This window comes from Syngnathus leptorhynchus, chromosome 1 (genome assembly GCF_054491065.1).
Source record: "Syngnathus leptorhynchus isolate UIUO chromosome 1, UIUO_Slep, whole genome shotgun sequence".
Taxonomy (NCBI): domain Eukaryota; kingdom Metazoa; phylum Chordata; class Actinopteri; order Syngnathiformes; family Syngnathidae; genus Syngnathus; species Syngnathus leptorhynchus.
Window position 1 is genome coordinate 12,587,480 of NC_141195.1, and position 25,201 is coordinate 12,612,680.

General features: G+C 39.7%; 2 protein-coding genes and 1 pseudogene across 3 annotated transcripts; all 3 read right to left on the reverse strand.

Annotated features, from left to right (window-relative positions):
* Positions 1-800: 800 nt before the first annotated feature.
* Positions 801-9,153, reverse strand: LOC147061983 (glutathione synthetase-like). Its single transcript, XM_085915504.1, has 13 exons — positions 9,006-9,153; positions 8,090-8,240; positions 7,814-7,959; positions 7,517-7,592; positions 7,048-7,184; positions 6,324-6,440; positions 6,058-6,138; positions 5,838-5,915; positions 5,682-5,751; positions 2,965-3,159; positions 2,405-2,486; positions 2,062-2,251; positions 801-1,916 (listed from the first exon to the last, which is right to left on the reverse strand). The coding sequence occupies exons 2-13, from the start codon at positions 8,219-8,221 to the stop codon at positions 1,793-1,795; spliced, it is 1,428 nt and encodes a 475-aa protein (XP_085771630.1). The 5' UTR covers positions 8,222-8,240; positions 9,006-9,153; the 3' UTR covers positions 801-1,792.
* Positions 9,154-10,341: 1,188 nt separating this feature from the next.
* LOC147061984 (glutathione synthetase-like) lies at positions 10,342-16,347 on the reverse strand (annotated as a pseudogene). The gene is made up of 13 exons (XR_015067584.1): positions 16,317-16,347; positions 15,600-15,750; positions 15,324-15,469; positions 15,041-15,116; positions 14,062-14,198; positions 13,701-13,817; positions 13,434-13,514; positions 13,241-13,324; positions 13,078-13,160; positions 12,434-12,615; positions 11,804-11,885; positions 11,399-11,588; positions 10,342-11,255 (listed from the first exon to the last, which is right to left on the reverse strand). The product of XR_015067584.1 is annotated as a glutathione synthetase-like (transcript).
* A 1,082-nt stretch (positions 16,348-17,429) lies between these two features.
* gss (glutathione synthetase) lies at positions 17,430-25,193 on the reverse strand. The gene is made up of 13 exons (XM_085921633.1): positions 25,027-25,193; positions 24,452-24,584; positions 22,944-23,089; positions 22,673-22,748; positions 22,246-22,385; positions 21,372-21,488; positions 21,101-21,181; positions 20,892-20,969; positions 20,745-20,814; positions 19,909-20,103; positions 19,644-19,725; positions 18,534-18,723; positions 17,430-18,408 (listed from the first exon to the last, which is right to left on the reverse strand). The coding sequence occupies exons 2-13, from the start codon at positions 24,581-24,583 to the stop codon at positions 18,285-18,287; spliced, it is 1,431 nt and encodes a 476-aa protein (XP_085777759.1). The 5' UTR covers position 24,584; positions 25,027-25,193; the 3' UTR covers positions 17,430-18,284.
* Between the last annotated feature and the right edge of the window lie 8 nt (positions 25,194-25,201).

Genomic DNA, 25,201 nt, shown 5'->3' on the forward strand with positions numbered 1-25,201 from the left:
GAATAAGCTACTCATTAATATGAATCAAATTAAGTCAAAATTAAAGAATACATTGCATTAGAAAAATTATTGACTAAACCAAAAAGTCGACTTGATAATTACGTAGAAAGCTGCTTACCTTTTTTTAGTATGTTAGACCTAGAGCTTTGTTAGCTCTTTCCCTGGCTAGAAGCCACATCTGCTAATAAAAGGTAGGAATGTAAGTGGGTGTGTTCGCACCGTTTCTCTGTGGTCGTACCACTTTTTGGGCCCCAAAATACAGGAGCTAAACCTCCTAAATAACATTGTAAAGTGGTATGGATGGAAAATGGATGGATGGCTGGATGGACGGACAGCTCTTGGGGGCAGCAGTGCTACGCAGCCCCCCCACCCCATCCTCACCTGTGTGCCCTCTTCTCTATCTACCAATCGATTGATTGATAGACAGGCGGAGAGATAGACAGAGATGACCAAATTTGGCCAGTTTGTACTCAGTTCTTGGTTTCTGACCTGGACACCCCTCTGTCCTCGTCTCTGCGTCCTGACTCATAATCCAGCCGTCCCCCGTCCTCATCTGTCCTTGTCATTGAAAAGGGCTTCCGACACTGGTCCATCCATTGTCAGTCCAATGGCTAATTTGTTTACGTCCATTTAATATACAGGCACCGACGTCTGGAATATTTTAGAAGTTTTCTAAGACACTGGAGTGATGCAAAAAGACCAGCAGGTGGTAATATATTGGAAGAATTGGTTGAAGTCGATTTTATTGTTGTCAGTGTTTCAACTTGTAGGTTGAATTTTTCAAAATTATTACTGTACTTTATTATTTTACTTATTCCGCCCACTTTTTGGACGCGTATCTACTTCCACAAAATGCATCCGATTCACCTCATTCTACTGCTCACAGCAAGTGTGCTGATGTTTTTTCATTCCAAATAGTAATGGTTTTTTAGCCATTTTTGAGCCAAAATGTCACTCTTGATTCTCATTCATTCATTATCTCCATGCACAATATTTTACACAGAAATCTTCTAGGAACTGTACAGATTTTGATTGTATTTAGGTTGGAGCGCTGGTATTTCTAAGTGTCATTATTTCATCAACGGTTTCAGATTTAAAAGTTGTCACACAATTAGTTTTGACACATTTAAATCACAAGTTTTTTAAAAAAAGCAACTATACATGTATATTGTCAAAACTGAATGTCAACTCAGCCTTTTGTTGTATGTTGAAAAATGCTTAGATGTTGCAGCAGGTATTGGCAACAGGCAACAATTAATAGTTTTTTCTTTTAATAAAATTGATACAATGGTAGAACAAATGTTCATTATCATGCCAATTTAAGTTAAAATTTAGGTGTCGAATGGCAAGTTTATAATCTGTCAATTCATCTATCCATTTTCTGCCAACTGCTTATCTTCAGGAGGGTTGCACACCACACACGGTACATTCAAAACTGTTATACCCGTGATTGGGTCTCATCAACTGTGGGGTCTCTTGGAGTTTGAAAGTCCACCAATTTGTTTTAAATCTTGCTGTGTGAACCAGACTTAAGGCATAATTCAATGTCAGGGGCAGAAATGATTCCTGGGAAAACAACAGGGCAGGAAGGTCAAGGACAGACAGGGTTGGAAACAGAAGATCAATCATTGAAAACTGTTGTGACATCTTGTATCCATGTGCATTGAACAATCTGCCAATGGGTGAGTCATCACCAGAGCCTCAATTAGGTAGATATAGACTGGCAGAGCGGGGAAACATTACGGGAGCACATCGTTAACTAATGGGAGAGAATTGTGCCAAGTCCAGGTACTCAGAAGAGGAGCACACTGTCCAGGACTGCCGCTCCAGAAGCTACACCACCGTCGGAGTATTCTGTACTCTTGGTCCTCATAAGATAGCCCACACAATCATTCATCAGCATGTCTTCACCATGCCTGCACAAAAACGCCATGCGAGGATTAGATAAGAAACCATTTGTTGTCCGTTCAAACTCCTCAGCCCGATAGTAGCAATGTGAAACAAGCATCCAAATGTGCCAACAATACAATTATAGACAAAATAAATAGTAACTGTGCTTACCTGACATAGGTTCCAAAGAAGCCCAGTTCACTAACACAATTACTAATTTTGAGGGGCTTGCCCATTCTGAGCAGGTAGTTCAGTGTAGACCCGGGCCGGATTTTATCCATCAGTATGTAGGCCATTCTCGCTGCACTGCTCTTCACTTTGCCAAGAACCTCAGAGATCTCTTGTCCGTAAATATTGTTTCCTTGAAGGAAAGAATTGTGATTATTCCGAACCCACCTACCAATATCTTTGAACATGTAAGTGCAGAGGTTGAGTAAGGCAGAAAATGGATAGATGTTAAATGGATAGCTGTTTTGCAGGATGAAATGAATGACGTTTTATGTTTTGACTGTACCTCCTCCCTCTCGCTGAGGCTTCAGGACAAACCGATCCGGTGCTGCCAAAGCCATTTCTACCGCTTTGTCTCCTTCTGGTCCCTTTAAACAAACCCCAACAACAACAAAAACAAGCTTTCATATTATCACATGAAAACCTCGTAAATTTTTTGTATATATTACTTTGCATGGCAGAAACAGATGCCCTTTCACACAGAGCAGTAAAAATAATCATTAGAAACACACATGCCAGGCCAGTAAATGTCAATGTCAACATAGCTAAACAATTTTGCAGTTTTCTGTTAAAATTGCTGTTGTATAAACATACCCTCAGTTGCAATATCGAGATGTAGACAGGAAAAATACATGTTTTTTTGGGGCTCGTCGCCTTTGGAGGATGTTTCAACAGGCGCTGTTATCGCGTTATGTGAAACAATAAATATCTGAGATAGCACTTCAGATCTCAGCATAGTCACAAACAACTGAGAGTGTACTGGTAGTTGGGAATTTGAATGAAACATGTTGAAGATTTCTTCAGAGCACTGTGCACCATGTAGCAAAGCATCAGGTTCTTTCTCACCATGTCCAGAGAGTAGAGGCCAGTAAAAGTGGCCCTAAGTTGCTCCACTACTTGCGGCTGGTCTGGAAAGAATCTTTCCAGAACACCTGGCTTGGCAAGCACCTGCTGGACCTTCTTAGTTCCAGCCAAGTGAGTGCTGATATCCGGACATTTCACAGCCAAGGAGCACTCCATCATCAGGCGAGCGTCCCATGCCTTGAAATAAAAAAATGGAGTTGGGACAAATAAAACCTGTTTGGCAGCCATAGCCAAGTATGGTTAGGGATCCCGATGAGAGAATGAGTATGTATGTGATTCACATTACAAGGAAATACAGCAACAACATTAAAACTTCATTTCGTTCCTCTTATTTGTCTACTTATTTATTTAGGGTTTATTTATTTAGTGTATTTGCTTATTACTTATTCATCGCTCTTATCTATTGTCTTTACTCTTTGTGCCATTTGCTTGTATGTGTTGTGTGATGTGTCTAGTCACCATGGGACGGTGGGGAACGTAATTTCGATCTCTTTGTGTGTCTTAACATGTGAAGAAATTGACAATAAAGCAGACTTTGACTTTGAAAATATTATTTGGGCTTGATAAGTGTGGGCGAATGATGTCAAGGTAAAATAATGTCAATCGAAGGGATTGAACTACCGGAAGGCTGCATAGAACAGCTACAATTACCTCAGGATTCCATCGGCAAATATTAATCAGGCAGTTTGGAGTTTGACCAAAGCCAAATATTTAAGGAGAGGTGAAGCAGATAGTGAATAGTCATAGGCACGGCAATAAAAAGTTCCAGAATAATACCTATGCCTTGCCAGTAATAAGAGACGCTGCTGGCAAAATGGCTTGGCCACTGAAAGAAATGCAAGCCACTGATATCATGACAAGAAAGATCCTTACAATGCATAGACGATTCCACCCCTTGAAGAAGTGGCTGGCATTGAGAAAACATATCAGTGGGTTGATATAGGGTGACCAGATTTCTGGTCCTGAAAAAGAGGACGCCTATTTTTTTCGGAGGTGGGGGGCAGTCATTTGGGAGGGGGGTCTTTTTTGGGGGAGGGGGGGGGGTTGACACAAATGACATGGTGTCTGTATAGCAATTGCAAAAACATAAAACAACATATATACAAAAACAAAAACAAATTTACACTAACAAAAACATATGTGTACACTGACATTTTTTTTGTTTTATAGTGGTACACTAAGTAAAATAAGACAAAAGAAATACGGCCATCGGTGCAGCATTTGCAGGGTGTGTTAACACCTTTATTTGCCACAGACACGTAACTGCCTGCCTTACATGTCAAGCACTCAGCTTCATCAGGAAAATGAGAGAAGCTGGAGGAAAGACGAGGCTGAGCTTCAGAAAGTTCCTTGTGTACCAAAATATCAAGCCCTCAAATATGAAAGACCTGTACGTAAGCTGTATGAGAGATCTAAAGTTGCCAGTGCAGCTCCCGCAGTCCCAGTTACACCTACAGTGAATTCCACAAAGGTAGGAAATTTCTGTTACAACTGTGGAGATGATTCACATATGTTGCCACAATGTACAAATCAAATGAATGCAGTGCTTGTGCAAAAGAAACTGCGAGAGGCATCGAGCTAGATAGGACTGACGTCCACCGAACTCGCAATGAACAACTGCTGAGTTTGTGTCATGTTGCCAACGCTCATACAGCTTCACCAAAGGAAACACAGCGTTTGGACAGTCAAATAGCAGCCGTTGAAACCTTGTTGTGTGATGAAGGTGGGGTTTCAGATGATCTTGAAGATCTAGTGTTGGGACATTCTTCTTTGCCAGACATGTCTATGGAGGACTGGAATAGGCTCCAGAGGGAAAATGGAATCTTGGCACGAGTCATCAAAATCCCTGTGTCCTTCTTGTATTGGTTACAAAAGCACGGGATTTTTTTTTCAACTCCTCGGTGAACGTGCATTTTCGTTCCAGTATTGCTTGTAAATACTCGATGTAGACTGAACAGCCCACTCTACTTGTGTGACGAGATTTGAGGAGAAGGGCGTGACTTATTTGCGTACAATACAGAAAAACCTGCAATTGTGTGAAATGGAATGGAGTGGCGATTCTATTGAAAATGTACTGTACATGTACTGTTTGAAGTACTCGGCCAACAAAATCCTGGACAATAGGCTACAGCACGCCTGCGACCCCCGTGGGGACAAAGGGGTTCAGAAAATGGATGGGTGGACGGATTTTTGAAATCCCCCGGACACTTTTTTAGGGCTCAAAATAGGACATGTCCGGGAAAAAGAGGATGTCTGGTCACCCTAGTTGAAAAGGCTGGACTGAACACAGAGGCGCTCTTCATAGCAGCACAAGAATAGACCCTAAGCACAAGATCAGTTGAGGCTTGGGTCTACTGGATCAGACACAATCCCAGGAGTAGGCTGGAGTCCCTGTATAAGATCAGCCCGTTTGTAAGAGACTGAAAGCAGACGCCCCCATGAGATTTAAAGTAAAGATGAGCGTCTGCATTGAAAATATTTTTTTTCAAAGACTGATCCATCATGATTTGTCGATATGCGTGTCCTAAGGATGTTCTAACAAATTGGTGTATAAGCATTTTTAGTAAAAGAGGCCCATTGTGAGTTGATTTTGGAGGATTCTAGAAACATTTTTAGCGTTAAAAGTACATCATGTAGCCCACACGTGTCTGATCCAAAATTAGTATGGTTTACCTTTATTAAAGACAGAAAGTCACTACCTTTTGAGACTTGTAGTGCTGAGGCATATAACCGTGCCTGAAGTAGACCACCGCAACTTCCTGATGATCACTGAGTTTGTGGGAGGACAGAACTTTGAAATGACGAGCAAAAACACGTTGTTCTCCGTGTTGGATATTGATGGATAGAACACTTACACAAATAGTCTCTTGTCCCCATCTAGGTGTCCAGATTCAGAGACTTCTTCAAAACGCTTTCGCATGGAGGCAATATTCCTGAAACACATTGAGATGATCATTAAATGGAAAAAGGGCCAGTGCAAAGAATGAACTTCGAAGCAAACCTGAAAAGGTTTTGTTTTAAATTACATCAACAATTAATCCTGGATATATAAGAGCTCAAGTAATCACACCATACCCTTTCCACAGCTCATTCTCAATTACTCGTTGATCCAGAATATTTATCTGGGTCTCCTCCACCAAGAACATGACAACCGCTCTTGAATGAAAACAGAGAACCTGTTGAGCACTTTACCGCATCATAAACACATTCTACATTAGGGGTACAGAGCATAATCATGGAAATGTGAAGTTAAGTATCCTTTATTTGAATGTGCGTATTTCCGAAATGAAAGCTTGGCAATGGCATGTGTGTTGTTTTTTGTGGGTGTTCCATGGACGTACCTCTTTGATCCATAGAGCTCCCAGGCCTTGGCCACAGCTTTGGCCTGACCCAGTGCAGGGTTGTTGTCGATGATGCGCTGGCTCTCCTCCAGCTGGCCAGCCACCTGAAGAATGTGTCTGTTGTAAACAAGATGTCATTGTTAACAGGAATTTAAATAGGAAGGTAAGATAAGAACTTTAGAGCAAACTTTTAAGTCAAACACAATTTGGATTTTGAAACTGTTGTTACAATAAATGTATTTTGTTCAGATTTTCAACATCGGGGGCTTTATTTATCATCCATCCATCCATCCATCCATCCATCCATCCATCCATCCATTTTCTGAACCGCTTTGTCCCCAGCTGGGTTGCGGGCGTGCTGGAGCCTATCCCAGCCGTCAGCAGGCGGGGGACACCCTAAACTGGTTGCCAACCAATCGCAGGGCAGACAGAGACGAACAACCATCCGCACTCGCACTCACACCTAGGGGCAATTTTTAGGTGCTCAATTGGCCTACCAAGCATTTTTGGGATGTGGGAGGAAACCGGAGTGCCCGGAGAAAACCCACACAGGCTCGGGGAGAACATGCAAACTCCACACAGGGAGGATAGGAGGTGGAATCGAACCTGCACCCTCCTAAATGTGAGGCGGACGTGCTACCCAGTGCGCCACCGAGCCTCCGAGGCTGTATTTACAGGAATAAAATATATACAATTATTTTGGTGTTAAATGCTCAAGTCTTACCTGTGTACATCAGAAATGCGAGAAGCCACGCCTCCAGCAGCAGCAGCAAATGTGTTGATCTCGATCTGTTTCAGAGATGTGTGTCCATTCTCCTGCTCCCACATGTAGTCGGACCGGTTCAGACCCAACACAATTGTCTGGGAAGAAGGCAAGATCAGATACATCAATGTGGGCTAATGCGTAAAATTACACATAGCCCCTTGGCTGATATTACAAGCACAGCTACACTGAAAATATAATGATGTGTAGTAGTCAGTCCACTGTGTCAAAGTGCACTTGACTGCAGCAGGATGCGCTGTTTCACTTAATTAGGTCAGAATAATTCATTTTAGGTTTTTTATGGTAGGCATGATTGGTTATTATATATATATTTTTACATTTTTTTTTTCATCAGTTCCCCCCCCCCTCACCACCACCACCACCACCACCACTAGTTCAAGATTTCTGGCTACGTCCCTGACTTACATACCTGCAACCTCCCATTTTTAAGGACCTGCCGATGTATCTCGAACAGTCTTGCAGTGAAATCATCCACAGTAATGGTGCTAGAAGATGACAATGTTTAAATAAAATGTGTTATCCTTTGCAATAAATGACTATAGATCATCTGAAAGTGCTGGAAAAAATAATGACTTTTGGGGGAAATGTTTGTATTTTCCAGTAATGTTCTGCTCAAATATACATAGAAAATTATCTCTCTTACTTCCTTATGAACGTATTCAGCTATGAAATGGAATTAAACCCGAGTATGAGTTCAGCATTCTACCTGGCAAGAGCCTCTTCCAAGAAGTCAGGATCCTGGCTGATCTTATTCATCAATGTGTTGTAGTGAGTTTGCACGGCCATGCCTTGGAGGAAAAGAGCTCTTGGTACTGGCGTGGGGAAGAGAGAGATAGGAGCATACGTCACCTCCTGAAAAACAAAAAGCAAAAGTGAGCACGTTCCACCCCTCCACAACATTTTGTAAAAATTGTTTGAAAAGTTTCATGTAACTATGGTAACATTTTCAATTATGGTACCAGAAAAGATTGAGAAAGCTCACCTCTGATGAGTTGGGGGATTTTCTAAGCCTCACAAGGGAGCCATGTGTAAATGCTGCATCTTTTACCACTTCTACCAGTTCATCGATTAGGGTTGTGTTCATAAGTAACTCATTTCGTACCCCGTTGGCCATTCTGATAGAGAGTTAAGATCTGTAATACACAATCAAAGCGAATGCCGCATTCTGATCACACGTAAAGAAGGATGCAGACTTGAAATTGAAAACACCAGAACATGCGGCTTATCCAATTCAACGTCTTTCATCAGTTAAAACAAAATTGTAAAACTTAATTTTAAGATCCAGTTTATTATTCAATTATAATTAAATTAAATTATTAAACAATGACAATTCGTCATTTTTGTAAAATTACAGTATCGTCAATAAAATACACATTAGTCAACTCAAAACACCAGAACCACGATTTTACATGAAGTTTGGGTCCAGAATTTGGGAATCACGTTAACCCTGAAAGCGCGTTATTTAGAAAGTCTTGAAAGTGTAATAAAAACAGAGCCATGCATACGGAGAATTGCAAGTCAAGTTTATTTATATAGCCCTATATCACAAGCAAGTCTCAAAGGGCTTCACATAAAAAAAATAATAATAATAAAAACATTTTTTTGACAATTATCCCCTGATCTTAAACTCCCAAAGGAAAAACTAAAAAAAACCCTACTGGGAAAAAATGAGAAACCTTGAGAAGGAACCACAGATGGGAGGATCCCCCTTCCAGGATGACCAGTCTGCAATAGATGCAGAGAGGGCACATAGAATAGATAATGTAAAAAAAATCAAAGGAAAAGTGCACATACAATAGATGGTATAAAAAAATCAAAGAAAAAGTGGATGTCCAATTCAAAGTGAAGAGCTGCAGGAGGTGCCCTCAATTGTTGCAGTATAAGCAGTCAGCCCTTACCGATTGCTGTCTCTGTGGTCATACAATGGAGTGCTGTTACGACTTCTGATCAAATGCCTTTAAATTAGTCAAGGAAAATAAATCACTTGCACTACGGTTTATGAGGTAGTCATTAAGCTTCCAACGGTCTTTGTGTAGTCTATTTGAAAGTGAAAGTAAAAGTTAAAGTGAAGTCAATTTGAAAGTGAAAGTAAAACTGAAGTAGATTGCAGTATCCACGAAAAAAAAAAAAAATTCTGAGTTTGTTAGAAATATCTTTATTTAACCAAGGCTACAGCCCAGGGGTGGCCAACCAGTCAGAGACTAAGAGCCACATTTTTGACGGCAAAAAGCCACATCATACACATGAGCACACATGAACATCACCCCATCCCTTCATCCTACACATGCACACACGCACTTCTGCTCAGCCAAATTTATTGTGTGACATTATCATGTCATGCACCAACATAACATAAATTGACTTCTACAGTACTAAGACACAGACCAAAGACCACATTTACAACAATGAACTTTGTGTGCATTGTCTCACACAGACAAACTCTTGTTATTATTTTCATCTTTAACTATGCCTTTTAAAGTTTACCGATCAATTTGAGTGTTTTGTTTTGTACTTATTAAAGTATGCTTTACATGTTTATTTTGTGTGTTGAGTGATATTAACATAATTGAAATATTGTTATTTTTTTCACTATTTCAAATTATATTGTGATTGCATGAACGGTGCACTTTATAGTCTAGTGTGCCTTATATATTGACAACGTTTTAAAATGGGCCATTCATTGAAGGTGCACCTTACAGTCCGGAAAATACGGTAGTAAAAAATAGCCCCCCAAAAGGATCATAACAGTATCTCTGCAGCATCCAGAGGGATATATTACAATTTTCTACACTCCTGGATACTTCAGATACACAAGACAATAATTTTAAAAGCAAAACAAGTCGATTTTCCAAGTTTTGCAGCGTGTTTCTGTGGTTGTACCACTTTTTGAGCCCCAAAATACAGGAGCCAAGCCTCCTAAATAACATTGTAAAGATGGTTTGCCCTGGGATTCGCCAGCGACCAGTTCAGGGTGTCTCCGCCTACAGCTCGATGATTGCTGGGATAGGCTCCAGCACGCCCGTGACCCCCGTGGGGAAAAGTGGTATGGATGGAAAATGGATGGATGGCTGGATGGCCACACAGCTCTTGGGGGCAGCAGTGCTACGCAGCCCCCCACCCCATCCTCACCTGTGCGCCCTCTTCTCTATCCACCAATCGATTGATTGATAGACAGGCGGAGAGATAGACAGAGATGACCAAATTTGGCCAGTTTGGCTAATTTGTTTACGTCCATTTAATATACAGGCACCGACCTCTGGAATATTTGAAAGGTTTTCTGAGACACTGCAGTGATGCAAAAAGACCAGCAGGTGGTAATATATTGTAAGAATTGGTTGAAGTCGATTTTATTTCTCAGTGTTTCAACTTGTAGGTAGAATTTTTCAAAATTATTACTGTACTTTATTATTCGACTTATTCCGCCCACTTTTTGGACGCGTATTTACTTCCACAAAATGCATCCGATTCACCTCATTCTACTTTTCACTTATTCTAAATGCTCACAGTAAGTGTGCTGATGTTTTTTCATTCCAAATAGTTGTGGTTTGTTAGCCATTTTTGATCCAAAATGTCACTTTTCATTCTCATTCATTCATTCTCTCAATGCACAATATTTTACACAGAAATCTTCTAGGAACTGTACAGATTCTGATTGGATTTAGCTTGGAGCGCTGGTATTTCTAAGTGTCATTATTTCATCAACGGTTTCAGATTTAAAAGTTGTCACACAATTAGTTTTGACACATTTTAATGGTAAATCCTTGGATGTTGCAGCAGATGATGAAAACGGGCAGCAATTAATAGTTTTTAATACTTTAAGTCATGCAAATCTTATCAATAAAATCGATGCCATGGGGGAACTTATGTTTATGATCGTGCAGAGGATCAATCCATTGAAAACTGTCGTGGCATCTAGTATCCACGTGCATTGAACAATCTGCCAATGAATGAGTCATCACCAGAGCCCCATTTAGGTGGATATAGACTGGCAGAGCAGGGAAACATTGCGAGAGCACATTGTTGACTAATGGTGCCAAGTCCAGGCACTCAGAAGAGGAGCACGCTGTCCAAGCCTGCCATTCCAGAATCTACACTTCCTTCTGAGTTTTCTGAACACACAATCATTCATCAGCATGTCTTTACCATGCCTGCACAAAAACGACGTGGGGATTAGATAAGAAATTATTTGTTGTCTGTTCAAACTCCTCAGCCCGATAGTAGCAATATGAAACAAGTATCCAAAGGTGCAGACAATACAATTATAGACAAAATGAATCGTGACTGTGCTTACCTGACATAGGTTCCAAAGAAGCCCAGTTCACTAACACAAAGACTAATTTTGAGGGGCTTGCCCATTCTAATCAAGTAGTTTGTTGTAGACCCGGGCTTGATTTTATCCATCAGTATAAAGGCCATTCTCGCTGCACTGCTCTTCACTTTGCCAAGAACCTCACAGATCTCTTGTCCGTAAATATTGTTTCCTTGAAGGAAAGAATTGTGATTATTCCGTCGGTCCACCGGCCCGCCCGTCCGTCCGTCCGTCCGCCTACCCATCCACCCATCCGACAACCAACCCACCTACCAATATCTTTGGACGTGTAAGTGCAGAGGCTGAGTAATGCAGAAAATGGATAGTTGTTAAATGGATAACTGTTTTGCAGGATGAAGTGAATGACTTTTTATGTTTTGACTGTACCTCCTCCCTCTCGCTCAGGCTTCAGGACAAACCTATCCGGTGTCGCCAAAGCCATTGCTACCGCTTTGTCTCCTTCTGCTCCCTTTAATTAAACACAAACAACAACAAAACAAGCTTTCCAATTTTCACATGAAAGCGGAGTAAAAATATCTTATATATGCCCGTACTTTGCATGGCACAAACAGATGCCATTTCACACAGAGCAGCAGAAAAAATAATGAGAAACACATCTGCCAGGTCAGTAGGGTTGGGGACCACTGATCTATACTATGCGCTTGTGAGCTGTTCCATAAAACCATATTTTGGATTGTCTACACTGTTTGTACTATGTGTCTTCGCTGCATCCATTGCAGCCTGGTCATCCTAGAAGAGGGACCCTCCCATCTGTGGTGTCTTCTCAACCTTTCTCATTTCACCTAGTTGGAGTTTTGAGTTTTTCCTTGCCCTCGTGGGAGTTTAAGATCAGGGGAGGTCTGAGAATAGTTGTCATTTGTCATTTTCACATGTCCTGAGTGTTGTTAGTCACCTAAATGATGAACAGAGACTGTGATGTACCAGAGTCAAATTCCTTGTTTGGCACGCTCAAACATGGCGAATAAAAACTCTTGACTCTTGAATCTTGTTTCTCACCATGTCCAGAGAGTAGAGGCCAGTAAAAGTGGCCCTAAGTTGCTCCACTACTTGCGGCTGGTCAAGAAAGAATCGTTCCAGAACACCTGGCTGGGCAAGCACCTGCTGGACCTTCTTAGTTCCAGCCAGGTGAGTGCTGATATCAGGACATTTCACAGCTAAGGAGCACTCCATCATCATGCCTAAAATGGAGTTGGGACAAATAAAACCTGTATGGCAGCCATAGCCAAGTATGGATTGTTTGTAAATGTCCGGGATCCCGATGAGAGAATGAGACTTTACATATACATGTATGTGGTTCACATAGGAACAGGAAATACAGCAATGACATCGGAATGTGGTTTGGGCTAGATAGGCGTGGGTGAATGACATCAAGGTAAGATAAGACAATAAACTGCTGGAAGGAAATATGTCAGGATTCCACAGGCAAATCCTGAGGAGGCAGACGTTTGCAGAATATGCACACATTTACGTAAGAATATTTTGATAATGAATCACAAATTGGCGTGTAAGCATTTCTAGTAAATGAGGCCCACTATGAGTTGATTTTGGAGGCTTCCAGAAATATTTTTAGCGATAAAAGTATATCATTTAGCCTACACGTGTCTGATCCAAAATTTGTATGGTTTCTCTTCAAGAAAGACAGTAAATCATTACCTTTTCAGAGTTGTAGTGCTGAGGCATATAACCGTGCCTGAAGTAGACCACCGCAACTTCCTGATGATCACTGAGTTTGTGGGAGGGCAGAACTTTGAAATGACAAGCAAAAACACGCTGTTCTCCGTGTTGGATATTATTGAATAGAACACTTAGACAAATAGTCTCTTGTCCCCATCTAGGCGTCCAGATTCAAAGATATCCTCAAAACGCTTTCGTATGGTGGCAATATTCCTGAAACACATTCTGAGATTATCACTAAATGGAAAAAGGGCCAGTGTGCAAAGAATGAACTTGGAAGCAAACCTGTTTTAAACAACATAAGTAAGTAATCACACCTTACCCTTTCCATAGCTCATTCTCAATTACTCGTTGATCCAGAATATTGAACTGTTTCTCCGCCACCACGAACATGACAACCGCTCTTTAATGACAACAGAGAACCTGTTTAACACTTTACTGCTTCATAAACACATTCTACATTAGGGGTACGGAGCATAATCAGGGAAATGTTAAGTATTCTTTATTTGAATGTGCGTATTTCAAAAATGAAAGCTTGGCAATGGCATGTTTTTTTTTTTTTTTTTTTTGGGGTGTTCCCTGGGCATACCTCTTTGATCCGTAGAGCTCCCAGGCCTTAGCCAAAGCCTTGGCCAGACCCACCGCAGGGTTGTTGTCGATGATGCGCTGGCTCTCCTCCAGCTGGCCAGCCACCTGAAGAATGTGTCTGTTGCAAACAAGATGTTTGTCATTGTTAACAGGATTTTAAATAGGAAGGTGAGATAAGACATTTCGAGCGAACTCTGAAATCAAACACAATTTGGATTTTAAAACTGTTTTGACAGGGAACAATTTTGTTCAGATTCTTAACATTTGGGTTTTTCTGGTATATTCATCCAAAAGCCTTATTTACATAAAGTAAATAAAATATATAAAATTATTTTGGGGTTAAATGTTGACAACTATGTTACCGGTGTACATTGGGTGTGCGTGATGCGAGGCCTCCAAAACTAGCAGAAAAGGTGTTGATCTCAATCTGTTTCAGAGATGTGTGTCCATTCTCCTGCTCCCACATGTAGTCGGATCGATTCAGACACAACCCAATTGACTGGAAAGAAGGCAAGATCAGATTCATCAACGTGGACTTGAGCATAAAATAAGCTTTCCTAAATAATACTTTGAGATATTTATTACTTATTATTAATCATTATTTATTACATGTGTTGTTTGTAGACCCCTGTAAAGCCTTTTTTTCACTTTTTAATGCACAGGTTTAAAAAAAATAAAAAAGTTGTTTGTATACCCCTGTAAAGCATCTTTTCACTTTTTTGTGCACAGTTTACAAAATAAATTAAAAAAAAACTGCTCCTGACAATACATGACATTGGACAATTGATGCTGGGTGAGTAATGGGAGTTTGAGGCTTTTTCTATTCTCCCATCATTCCTCAATCACTGCCTCAAACCACAAAGCCCCTTAGGCATGCTTAGCTAGACAAGCTTGATATACAGGTTATAAATGTGGACTTGCATCAGTGACATTGGTATTTAGGGCCACGGGGTCGTAGGCCCGCCCACATTTTGATTGGCCCAGGGCCTGGACCTGCTCACATTGCGAATGAGATGTGACAGTTTTTAACTTGATGCTTGACCAAACTTTCTCGCTAACTGCCAGAGATACGGTTCTCAATGAAAAACAAACGCTATCATTACCATTTCCTTTTCATCCAATTCAAATTTATTTGACTTGTCTTTTATCTTCACCTCTGGCTGATATTACAAGTACAGCTACACTAGAAATATAATGACGTGCCGTAGTAGTCAGTGCACTGTGTCAGAGTGTATTTGACGACAGCAGGATGTGCTGTTTCACTTAATTAGGTCAGAACAATTCTTTGTAGGTTTTCATCAGTTCAAAATTTCTGGTTCCATCCCTGACTTGTATACATACCTGCAACCTTCCTCTTTTAAGGACCTGCCGGTGTATCTCGAACAGCCTTGCAGTGAAATCATCCACTGTAATGGTGCTAGAAGATGTCAACGTCAATATTAAAACTTTGCAATAAATGACTATAGATCATCTGACAGTGCTGTAAAAAATAATGACTTTTGGGGGAAATGTTTTTCCAGTAATATGTTCTGCTCCAATGTTTTAAAAATATCTCTCTTGTTTTCTTATAAATGTTTTTAGCTATGAAATGTAATTAAACTCCAGTATGGAGTCAGCATCCTACCTGGCAAGAACCTCTTCTAAGAAGTCAGGATCCTGGCTGATCTTATCCATCAGTGTGTTGTAGTGAGTTTGCACGGCCATGCCCTGGAGGAAAAGAGCTCTTGGTACTGGCGTGGGGAAAAGAGTGATAGGAGCATACGTCACCTTCTGAAAAACAAAAAGCAAAAGTGAGCACGTTGCACCTCTCCACAACTTTTTGTAAAAATTGTTTGAGAGGTTTCATGTAACTATTCATTCTACTTCAATTATGGTACCAAAAAAGATTGGGAAAGCTCACCTCTGACGAGTTGGGAGATTTGTCAAGCCTCATAAGAATACCATGTGCCAATGCTGATTCTTTTGCCACTTGTGCCAGTTCATCGATTAGGGTTGTGTTCATCAGTAACTCATTTCGTACCTCGTTAGCCATTCTGATGGAGAGTTAAGATCTATCATACAGTCAAAGCGAATGATCACATGTAAAGAAGGAAGCAAACTTGAAATTAAAAACATTGGGGAACATGCGGCTTGTCGAATTCATCGTCTTTCATCAATCAAGGCAACATTGTAAAATTTGATTTTAAGATCCAGACCATGACCAACCCATGTTAGACAGAAAGCCGTGTTGAATCGAAGCGTGTTCTATTGAGGTGTAGGTGTATGTACAAAATTTGCTTTTGTCCATCTGATACACGTATGCACGCAATGCAATGACGATAATATAGAAATGTTCATGCTCTGAGGGAATACACAAAGCTTTGTACACTTATTTTTGAGCTTCAGGATTCGACATCCTCGAAAAACATACATCAAAAGATTTGAATCAACAACCTCCCACATAAATGTTATGTATAAAACGTTATTGCTGAGAAAACAATTTTGTTAAATTGGAAAAATCGATAAGATACCGATTAATAATAATCAAATTATATCAAAAGTTGAGAATACATTGCATTAGGAAAATTAATGACCAAACCAAAAGGTCAACTCGATATTTACAGAGAACGCTGCTTACCTTTTATCAGTATGTCAGACCTAGATCTTCTATTCCTCTTTGCCTGGGTGGAAGCCACACCTGCCAATAATGTTGTTGGAAGGTGGGAATGTAAATGGGTGTGCTTGCATTTTCTCTGCGTTGAGGCAGGTAAACAGGTTATTCCAAACGTTTCAAAAATGGGACTTTTGACCGTAACCCAAATATTGAGTGCAAAGAAACGTACAGTGTCACACAAAACAGCCAGCTTTCTTAACCAACTGAAAATATCCTGTGAGTGGATTGAATTGTTTAGACCCATTTAGGAGTCAACAAGATAGCACTTAGCTATCAACACAATCATTGTTGGTCACCAGACTGACTGGCCATGTGTAAACTTTTTGACTGAGAAATGTTCCTCCTCTTTTCTGCTTGAAGCAAAGTGCGTAGAAATACTGTGAACACGCACAAGAAAAATGGTGCGTCGTGATATTCTATCTTTGGTCTGTAAAAACAAAAAACATTGCATTCACCGTCCGCAAAGTTGGTGTCCAGCCGGGACAAACGGTTTCGTCCCTGAGACGGAATGTCCATCTCTGGACATTGATATACTATATATTAATAATTGCCAGGTATATAAGGTGGTCTAAAATAAGCACAAAAGGACCATTTGTAAATCACTTTTATTATTATTATTATTATTATATGGGCTGAAATAGACAGTATCCTGATCAATCGCTTTATCATTGTTTCAAATCTAACACCCATAAAACGGTACATTTTAAAGTGAACTAAAAGGCACCAGCCTTTCAATAGGCTTTGAAGATAACCGTGCAGCAGTCATCCTTTTGTAAACAACCTTGAGTCCCAGTTCATAGTGAATAATAGTGATAATCTTTCAGAACAACCTTTGCGGTATTGTACCATAAGAGAGAAAATTTTCAAATTTGTCCTGATTGTGTATGTGCGTGCTTCATTTGAAACAATTTCCATACAGTATTTGTTTTACACAGTGATCATGCAGCTTGTTGCAACCAGAGCCAGTCAAGACAGTGCACACTTCACAAGTAAGAGCCCATTTCCCAAGAGCAAGTTTTTTTGTTGTGTATACGAGTCTGACAAAATTGGCCAAAAGTAAATTTCTGCACATTTAAGTTACTTTTTATCAGTATGTCAGACCTAGATCGTAAGACAACAGTAATGTCAGTGGAATGAAGAACAGAAACTTCTTTGACAGAGTGCTAAGTAGACAAATTTTGTTTAAAAAAAACAGCTTTGATCAGGTTAGAATGCAACTATCCAATTCATAGTTATGAGACATTGTTTTTTGAAAGGAGAGGAACACAGTGAGTTATTCTTTTAGGTGGAACAGTGGGCGCATGCATAACCACAAATTGGCACCAGCAGATTAATCTGTTTCTCATCCTATTTGTTTCTCAATATTTCTTTTTGTTTGTTTTGTTTTGGGGTTTTTTCGCCCCTTTTGTAATAGAAAATACTGTTTTGCATTTCAATGGCTGTCAATTATATGCAGGTAAATGCAAATGTAATATTTGTGGTGGACCTCCAGCGGGGGAGTGCATGTGTCAATATTTCTTAAGGTGCTGATGTGAAAGGCGCAATTTAAACAGGGGCAGGTGGAACAGGTGGAACAGGTGAAGCAAAAAGGTGAAATTTCGTTAAAAAAGTGTTTTGCTACAGTAGTTGGCGCCCAAAGAAGGGTCATTGCTGCAAATATCAGGTCTCGTTTGATCCAATTTAAAATAAATGAATATCTGGCTGTTAAAAACATTTTGAGCAACGTAGAAAGTAAATAAAGCATAAGTCTAGCTCGTTTTGAATGATTTCTCTCAGCAATGCTGATCAACGTTAAATTGTGGCTTTAGCACTGCCTGAGGTACCGTTTGACTTTATTCTGTCTCCATGTGAATTTGCATGAGGTAGCAGAGGATATTGCAATCAAACACATCAAATGTGAGTCTTTTGCAGCACAAATACTAGTGCACTTTCTCAGAAGAGGAGTGGGTTGTCCAAAACTGCCACTCCTGCGGCAACACCCCCATCCAAGTGTTCTGAACTCTTGGTCCTCAGAAGATGGCCCACACAGTCGTTCATCACCATGTCTTTCCCCTGTCTGCACAGATAGGATGGATGACATTTTGTGGACTTTTTTTGACTACTACCCAATCTGATAGCGGCAATGCCCATCTGAAGCAAGTGTCTAAAATGCAATTCGGATTACCAATAGTGATTGCTTACTTGACATAGGCTCCAAAGAAGCCCAGTTCACTGAGACAATTGCTGATTTTGAAGGGTGTGTCTCTTCTCAGCAAGTAGTTCTGTGTAGGCACGGGCTGGATTTTATCCATCAGAATATAAGCCATCCTCTCAGCACTATTCTTCACTTGGCCCAAAACCTCACAAATCTCTTGTCCGTAAATGTTGTTTCCTTGAAGTAAATTTAAAAAAAGTTAATTTCCTTTATTTGCTTATCTTAATGGCACGAGAATTTGCAATGCTTGGCAAAAAGGCAGAATAACTAATAATTACTACTACTGTATATTCATATAATTAATTTACTGTTTTCAATGTCTTTGTAGTTTTATGATTATTTTATATGCAAACTGCTTTGTTACAGCTGAAGCTGTTGTGAAATTTGCTCCAGTTGTATTGTTGTGGAAATTATTGTAAGAATGTTATCACAACACATACTTGTAACTTTTTGCCTTTCAGTGTTGCCACACGCACGTGTCTTCTACATGTCAGAGCGTTCCCTTACATTGGTCAAATTACCTCAATGAAATGTGAAAAAGTTCCTTGAGTTCTTTTTGTAATCATGAGATAAACACTCAAACTTAAATTATGCTAAACTGTTGCAAACCAAAAATGGAGTCTGCTCATATACTGCTATCCGTGTGTTATCATTTTATCACAATTACTTGAGCGTGAACCTCAGCACGTCAAGGCTGTAAAGTACATATTAATGAATATTGTCACTCTCTTAAAATAATGACAAGATTCAAAAGATTTTTGGTCTTAAACATCTAATGGCTACCTTCACTAAAAGTTCATTTTGTTTCACTTGTAAATCACAGTTTTTTTTTTAGATCTCAAACAAGGTGTTTTAGGTTGCATTACCTGACATGTTTCGGCGAGTACTTCCGCCTTCATCAGCCGAAACATGTCAGGTAATGCAACCTAAAACACCTTGTTTGAGATAAAAGAACCAGTGAAGTGATTCACTAAAATCTGCTATATATTTGTAGTTAAACACAACGTTCAATTGTACTCCTGAAATGAACTCATTAAGAAATGTAATATGTTTTGGTGCATGATGATATGGATGATATTTTATTTCTTTGGTTGTACCTCCTCCCTCTCGCTGAGGCTTCAGGACAAACCGATCTGGTGTTGCCAAAGCCATTGCGACTGTTTTGTCGCCTTCTTCTCCCTTGGGGACACACCAAGGGAAGATTTTCAATATTATTAAGTAACAACAACACTTGTAAAACTGACTGTGAAATGCAACTTCCTCTACAGACATGAACTAGATCTGCTTTAAGACCACTTGTAAAGGTACAGGGGACAAAATAGCTTGGGAGGAACTCATTGAATAAAACTGTGATTTGCTCACCATGTCCAGAGTGTAGAGGCCAGCAAATGTGGCCCTGACTTGTGCCACTACCTCTGGCTGGTCTGGGAAGAAATGTTCCAGAACACCAGGCTTAGCAAGCACCTGCTGAACCTTCTTAGTTCCAGCAAGTTGAGTGCCGATATCCGGACACTTCACAGCCAAGGAGCACTCCATCATCAGGCGGGCATCCCAGGCCTGTAAATAAAAAAAAACCATGATATTGTAACAGAAATGTGTTATTCTTCCTACTAAGCATAATTAAAAGTTCTTATTTGCCTTTTTAGGCAAGCCACACTTTGCCCTCTACCTTGAGAGCAAACATGTCTAAATGACAGTGCATATACATTTGTCATTGTCAACGTCACATTCAACGAATAAGTCTTAAAACATCATGAAGCAGAACCAGCTGCTGAGTGAGGACATGATTCTGCTCTTCTCAACTCTGAATTGGATGTAAACGGATTTTAAAGTGTGCATAAGCTCTCCGCCCTTGACAAAACAGAGATCCAATTGGGCAACAGAGCATAAACAAGTTTGTTTAACTTTGACAGAGGTACAGGAAGCATGTGACTGTGAGATGATAACACTAAAAGAAGAATTTCATCCTAGTCACATGGTTAGCAGATTTTGGAGGCTTCTAGAAATACTGCGGTCAAGAGCACATTTCCTAATTAATCCAAGGGCGAATATATTTGATACATTCACGTCCTTTGTTAGGTTAAAGTTGATCCTGCAATTAAACATTTGAAGTACGTACAACAAGCACACAAAATAAAAAATTAGTGTACTTCACCATTAGCTTGAAGAATGAAATATGGAAAATCTTTCTGGTATACCTGTTCAGACTTGTAGTTCTGAGGCATGTAACCATTCCTGAAGTAGACCACAGCAACTTCCTGACCATCACTGAATAATTGGCAGAACAGACTTGTAAAAAGCAAAAATATACTGCAGTTGGACATTGATGCACAAAGGAAACTTACAGAAACAGTTTCTTGTCCTGATCTACTTTTCCAGATTCAAAGACATCCTCAAAACGCTTTCGTATGACGGTAATATTCCTGAAACACAGTGTGAGATTGTCATTAAAAGACAGAAATGGTCATTGAGCAAATAACGTACGATATTTTCCAGCAAAGCTGCAACGACTACACAAAATATTGAGGCTTGGTCTACACTAATCACACATTACCTTTTCCACAGCTCATTCTCGATGAATCGTTGATCCAGGATGTTCCTCTGGTTCTCCTCCACCAAGAACATGACAACCGCTCTTTAATGACAACACGAGCTCCTGTTACACACTCTGAGACCCATTTTATATCAGAAGTATGGTGAATAATTGCATCAAATGAGAATTTTTGGGCAAGCCCATGGATAAAATGTGAAATTAAGTATGCATGTTCGAAATGTACTTTTAGAGAATAAAGTGTGTGATTTATGCAGATGTTTAGTGGCTGTACCGCTTTGATCCATAGAGCTCCCAGGCCTTGGCCACAGCCTTGGCCAGACCCACCGCAGGATTGTTGTCGATGATGCGCTGGCTCTCCTCCAGCTGGCCAGCCACTTGAAGAATGTGTCTGTTGTAGTAAGGCATAGGACACTTTGTCAATATTAAACACAAATGAGATGGAGGCCAATGCAAGAAATTCTGTACAACCTATGAAGTCGATCATAATTTGTAAATATTGACAGAAAACAATGGAAACAGAAATAATGTTTTCAAACAGAGAGTCAATCTGTTGAATTGCATCCATTATTATGATATCAAAACTGTTCCTAAACTGATTTCTAAAGCAACATTTTATCATGGTGTCATGTTCATGTTATTTCAGATGTTGCTGTAAAAGACTCAAGATTTTTTTTCCCCCCCTCAAAGCCATTACCACCCTAGACTCACATTGACTCCACACAAAAAAAACATTGACTCAACAGTCTGACCCTTTATCCTCATGCATCCTTTATCTACCTACTATGGAAGAGTAAATGTGCTTGGAAAGATCCTTATTCGCTGCAATACTCCTACGTGGACTGAAAATGTTTTCTTTATCCTCTTGCACTAGCTGTTAAGTATACTATATTGTTTTTGACATTTTATTTATTTATTTTAAATTTAACACTGTTAAAGTCACTGTTTTTAAACTCAATGGACATTTGTACAGTGACAATACAAGGCATTTCACTATATGTAGCGCTCACGTTTGAGCCCATTTTTACATAGAGATTCTGCTCAGGTGCTTAATTGTACACTGTCAAGCGCTCTCTGGTACATTAACACAAAAACCCAATTTTTGAATGTCAAATTATTTCTAGGTTGCATGTTGATGGCCACTTTACCGGTGCACATCAGGCGTGCGTGATGAGAGGCCTCCAAAACTAGCAGCAAAGGTGTTGATCTCAATCTGTTTGAGAGATGTGTGTCCATCCTCTTTCTGGTCCAGCATGTAGTCTGATCGATTCAAACCCAACACAACTGACTGGGAAGACAGCAAGAATACCAAATGATAGATGAGCAATTTGTTGAAGCTCAAGCAAGCTTGTGACCTCAAAAATGAAACTAGGCCGTCTGTCTGTATGTATGTATGTACTGTATGTAAACACATCTTAATTATTATTTTATGAGGGAATGGACTAGCACAATTGTACTTCTTAACTAAACTCGTGCTGAGTCAGAACAGTTTAAGTCTTTTATTTTGCTCCAGTGTCAATTTGAAAATTCCCGGAATACATTTATGGCAACAATTCGCAAGGTTTACTTGCATACCTGCAACCTTCCTTCTTTTAGGACTTTCTGGTGGATCTTGAACAACCTTGCAGTGAAATCATCCACCGCAATAGTGCTACAGTACAATACAAAAATGTATCAAAATATGAAAATTGCAGTCCCTCCAGCTCAAATGAAAACAAATAGGCTGTTTTGTAAGTATGTTCAAATAACATTTTTCTGATTCAAATTTCAACCATTCATCTTGTTTTACGATTCATCTAGCAATCTAAATGTATGATTACACCGCAGTATGAGGCTTGCGTCTTACCTGGAAAGAGCTTCTTGCAGGAAGTCCGGATCCTGGCTGATTTTATCCACAAGTGTGTTGTAGTGAGTTTGCACTGCCATGGCCTGAAGGAAAAGAGCTTTTGGCACTGGCGTGGGGAAGAGTGTGATGGGAGCGTACGTTACCACCTAAAATACAAAGAGCAAAAGTGATATAGAGATGAATGCTTAGAACAAAATGTGGATCCACATCTGACTCTACACTAAAAATTAATGAGTTCTACCTTTGTTCACGCCTTTGTTCAAGTGGAATCACTTTTGAGTGGATATACGGCTGGTTGGATGAATAGTTTTGTGCAATAAAGCAAAATAACAAATACTTACACACATTTTCTTTATCCAATACTCCGAGAGCTATGTGTATGCTGTAACTTTTGTAACTCTTCATTAGGCAAGCAGCAAGTGTCTGAGCCAGGTGCACTTCTGTCACAATGCCACTGCAGCATTGGGCATTGAGTAAAACAAAAAAGGAAGCGGTGAAGTGCCAAAGTATCATTTCAGTTGTCCTGTCAGAGTTTAATTTATTTAGTGTATGCATGTGACTGTGCCCGCACTCACACTTGCATTACAAGCTGTCATTCCTCTGACAAAATATGCTATTTGGCTTATGATTACGCAAACCGGTAGACCAACCCTACTCCTTCAGGTTACTGGCTCAAGGGTCGTGACTTTGTGCAAAACAGAACAATCATGGGTAGGTTTCCGTCTCCCTTCCCAGTCTGTGTATTTAAAAAGAGGGGACTCTTTCATGAATGTGCCATAGATTTTGTTCCACCTTAACAATTGAGGTTTTTGTCAAGTCAAGTTTATTTATATAGCCCTAAATCACAGGCAAGTCTCACGTATACAAAAATTGGACAATCATTCTCAAACATCCCCTGATCTTAAACTCCAAGGAGGGCAAGGAAAAAAAACCTACTTGGGGGAAAATGAAAATTTTGCTTCTTTGTTTACCAAAGAACAGTATGAGGGTTTTGTTTATTAATTTAATTTTGCTAAAAGGAAAAGGAACTCCCAAAACACTTGATTTACCTTAAGTGAAAGCTGTTTATTTGTTTTTTACTTCATTGTATAATACTAAGCAAGAAAGATTATTAGTGCTTTACTGAAGAGAAATGTTTTTGTGTGTTCCAGTAACTCATTATTACTGTATAGTTCACAGCCTCAAATTATATGTACAAAAACAAGGGGGGGGGGTTGACCTATGACTTCCTCATAGCGTCTGGACATTTTACCTTCCTAATTGAGAATCCTTGCTCTAGAAAGTGCTATTTCAATCAAACTTATACCATCTTCAAGACATGTTTTTGTTCCTGCACAGTATTTGATTAAACACACATTTTTATCACAATTAATAGGATGCCATGTCACATTTTCAGCATCAGCAGGGTTATAGGTGCTTTCTTAGTACCTTCATTCTGGACCCTTAGGTAATAATACTCAACTTAAACAAGATCGGCGAGGGTACCAAAAAAGATGGGAAATTCTCACCTCTGATGAGTTGGGGACTTCTTTAATCCTCATAAGGACACCTTGTAAAAGTGCAGCATCTTTTGCCACTTCCGCTAAATGATTTATTCGGGTTGTGTTCATCAGTAGCTCAGATGGTATCCCTTGGGCCATTCTGATTAACATTTAAACAGAGAACAAAGACTAAGTAAATAGACATATGTAGAATGCATATGCAATTAAAAGAATGTAGTGAAAACATTCCTTTATTTTTACAGTAGTGTAAACTACATCCATCCAAACATAAAATTGTAAAAGTTGATTTTGAGCTCCAGTATTTTTTGTTAAACCAATTATTGTTTAAAGACAATAAAGGGCGAGAAAACAAATAGCACAACTTACATACAATACATATTTTGCATGTGCATGTCATTATTGTAATAATTTAATTTCTGATCATTGTTTGAAACGTAAAAACGCAGGTATTAGCCTCAGGTGAACTGGATTTTAACCAAGTGTGGGACATGGTACTCCAAAACTACGTACATTCCTTGATGGTGTATTTTTTTTTCTTGTCAAGTATATGCATTATTAAAACAGACAGAAACCTGCGTTACCTTTCCGGAGTACTTCTGGAGCTATGATCGCTGCACGAGAAAGCGGTGAATATTGTTAACACCGACGCAGGTAGCTTTGCACCCGACTATCGGACTCCCAAGTGAAATCACGTGAGATTTAATATTTTCCTGGTCCGCTATTGGATACATAGAGTCACGTGATGTATGCACCCAA

What these genes read in the sequence shown, in the direction of transcription:
- LOC147061983 (XM_085915504.1), bottom strand. Translation starts at nt 8,221, where the DNA reads ATGGCCAACGGGGTACGAAATGAGTTACTTATGAACACAACCCTAATC. An exon ending in AGCACTACAAGTCTCAAAAG is followed by an intron (nt 3,160 to 5,681) that starts GTAGTGACTTTC and finishes TTTTATTTCAAG; the next exon opens with GCATGGGACGCTCGCCTGAT. An exon ending in GCCTCTACTCTCTGGACATG is followed by an intron (nt 2,487 to 2,964) that starts GTGAGAAAGAAC and finishes GTTTGTTTAAAG; the next exon opens with GGACCAGAAGGAGACAAAGC.
- gss (XM_085921633.1), bottom strand. Translation starts at nt 24,583, where the DNA reads ATGGCCCAAGGGATACCATCTGAGCTACTGATGAACACAACCCGAATA. An exon ending in TAAAAGAAGGAAGGTTGCAG is followed by an intron (nt 22,386 to 22,672) that starts GTATGCAAGTAA and finishes CTGTCTTCCCAG; the next exon opens with TCAGTTGTGTTGGGTTTGAA. An exon ending in GCCTCAGCGAGAGGGAGGAG is followed by an intron (nt 18,724 to 19,643) that starts GTACAACCAAAG and finishes ATTTACTTCAAG; the next exon opens with GAAACAACATTTACGGACAA.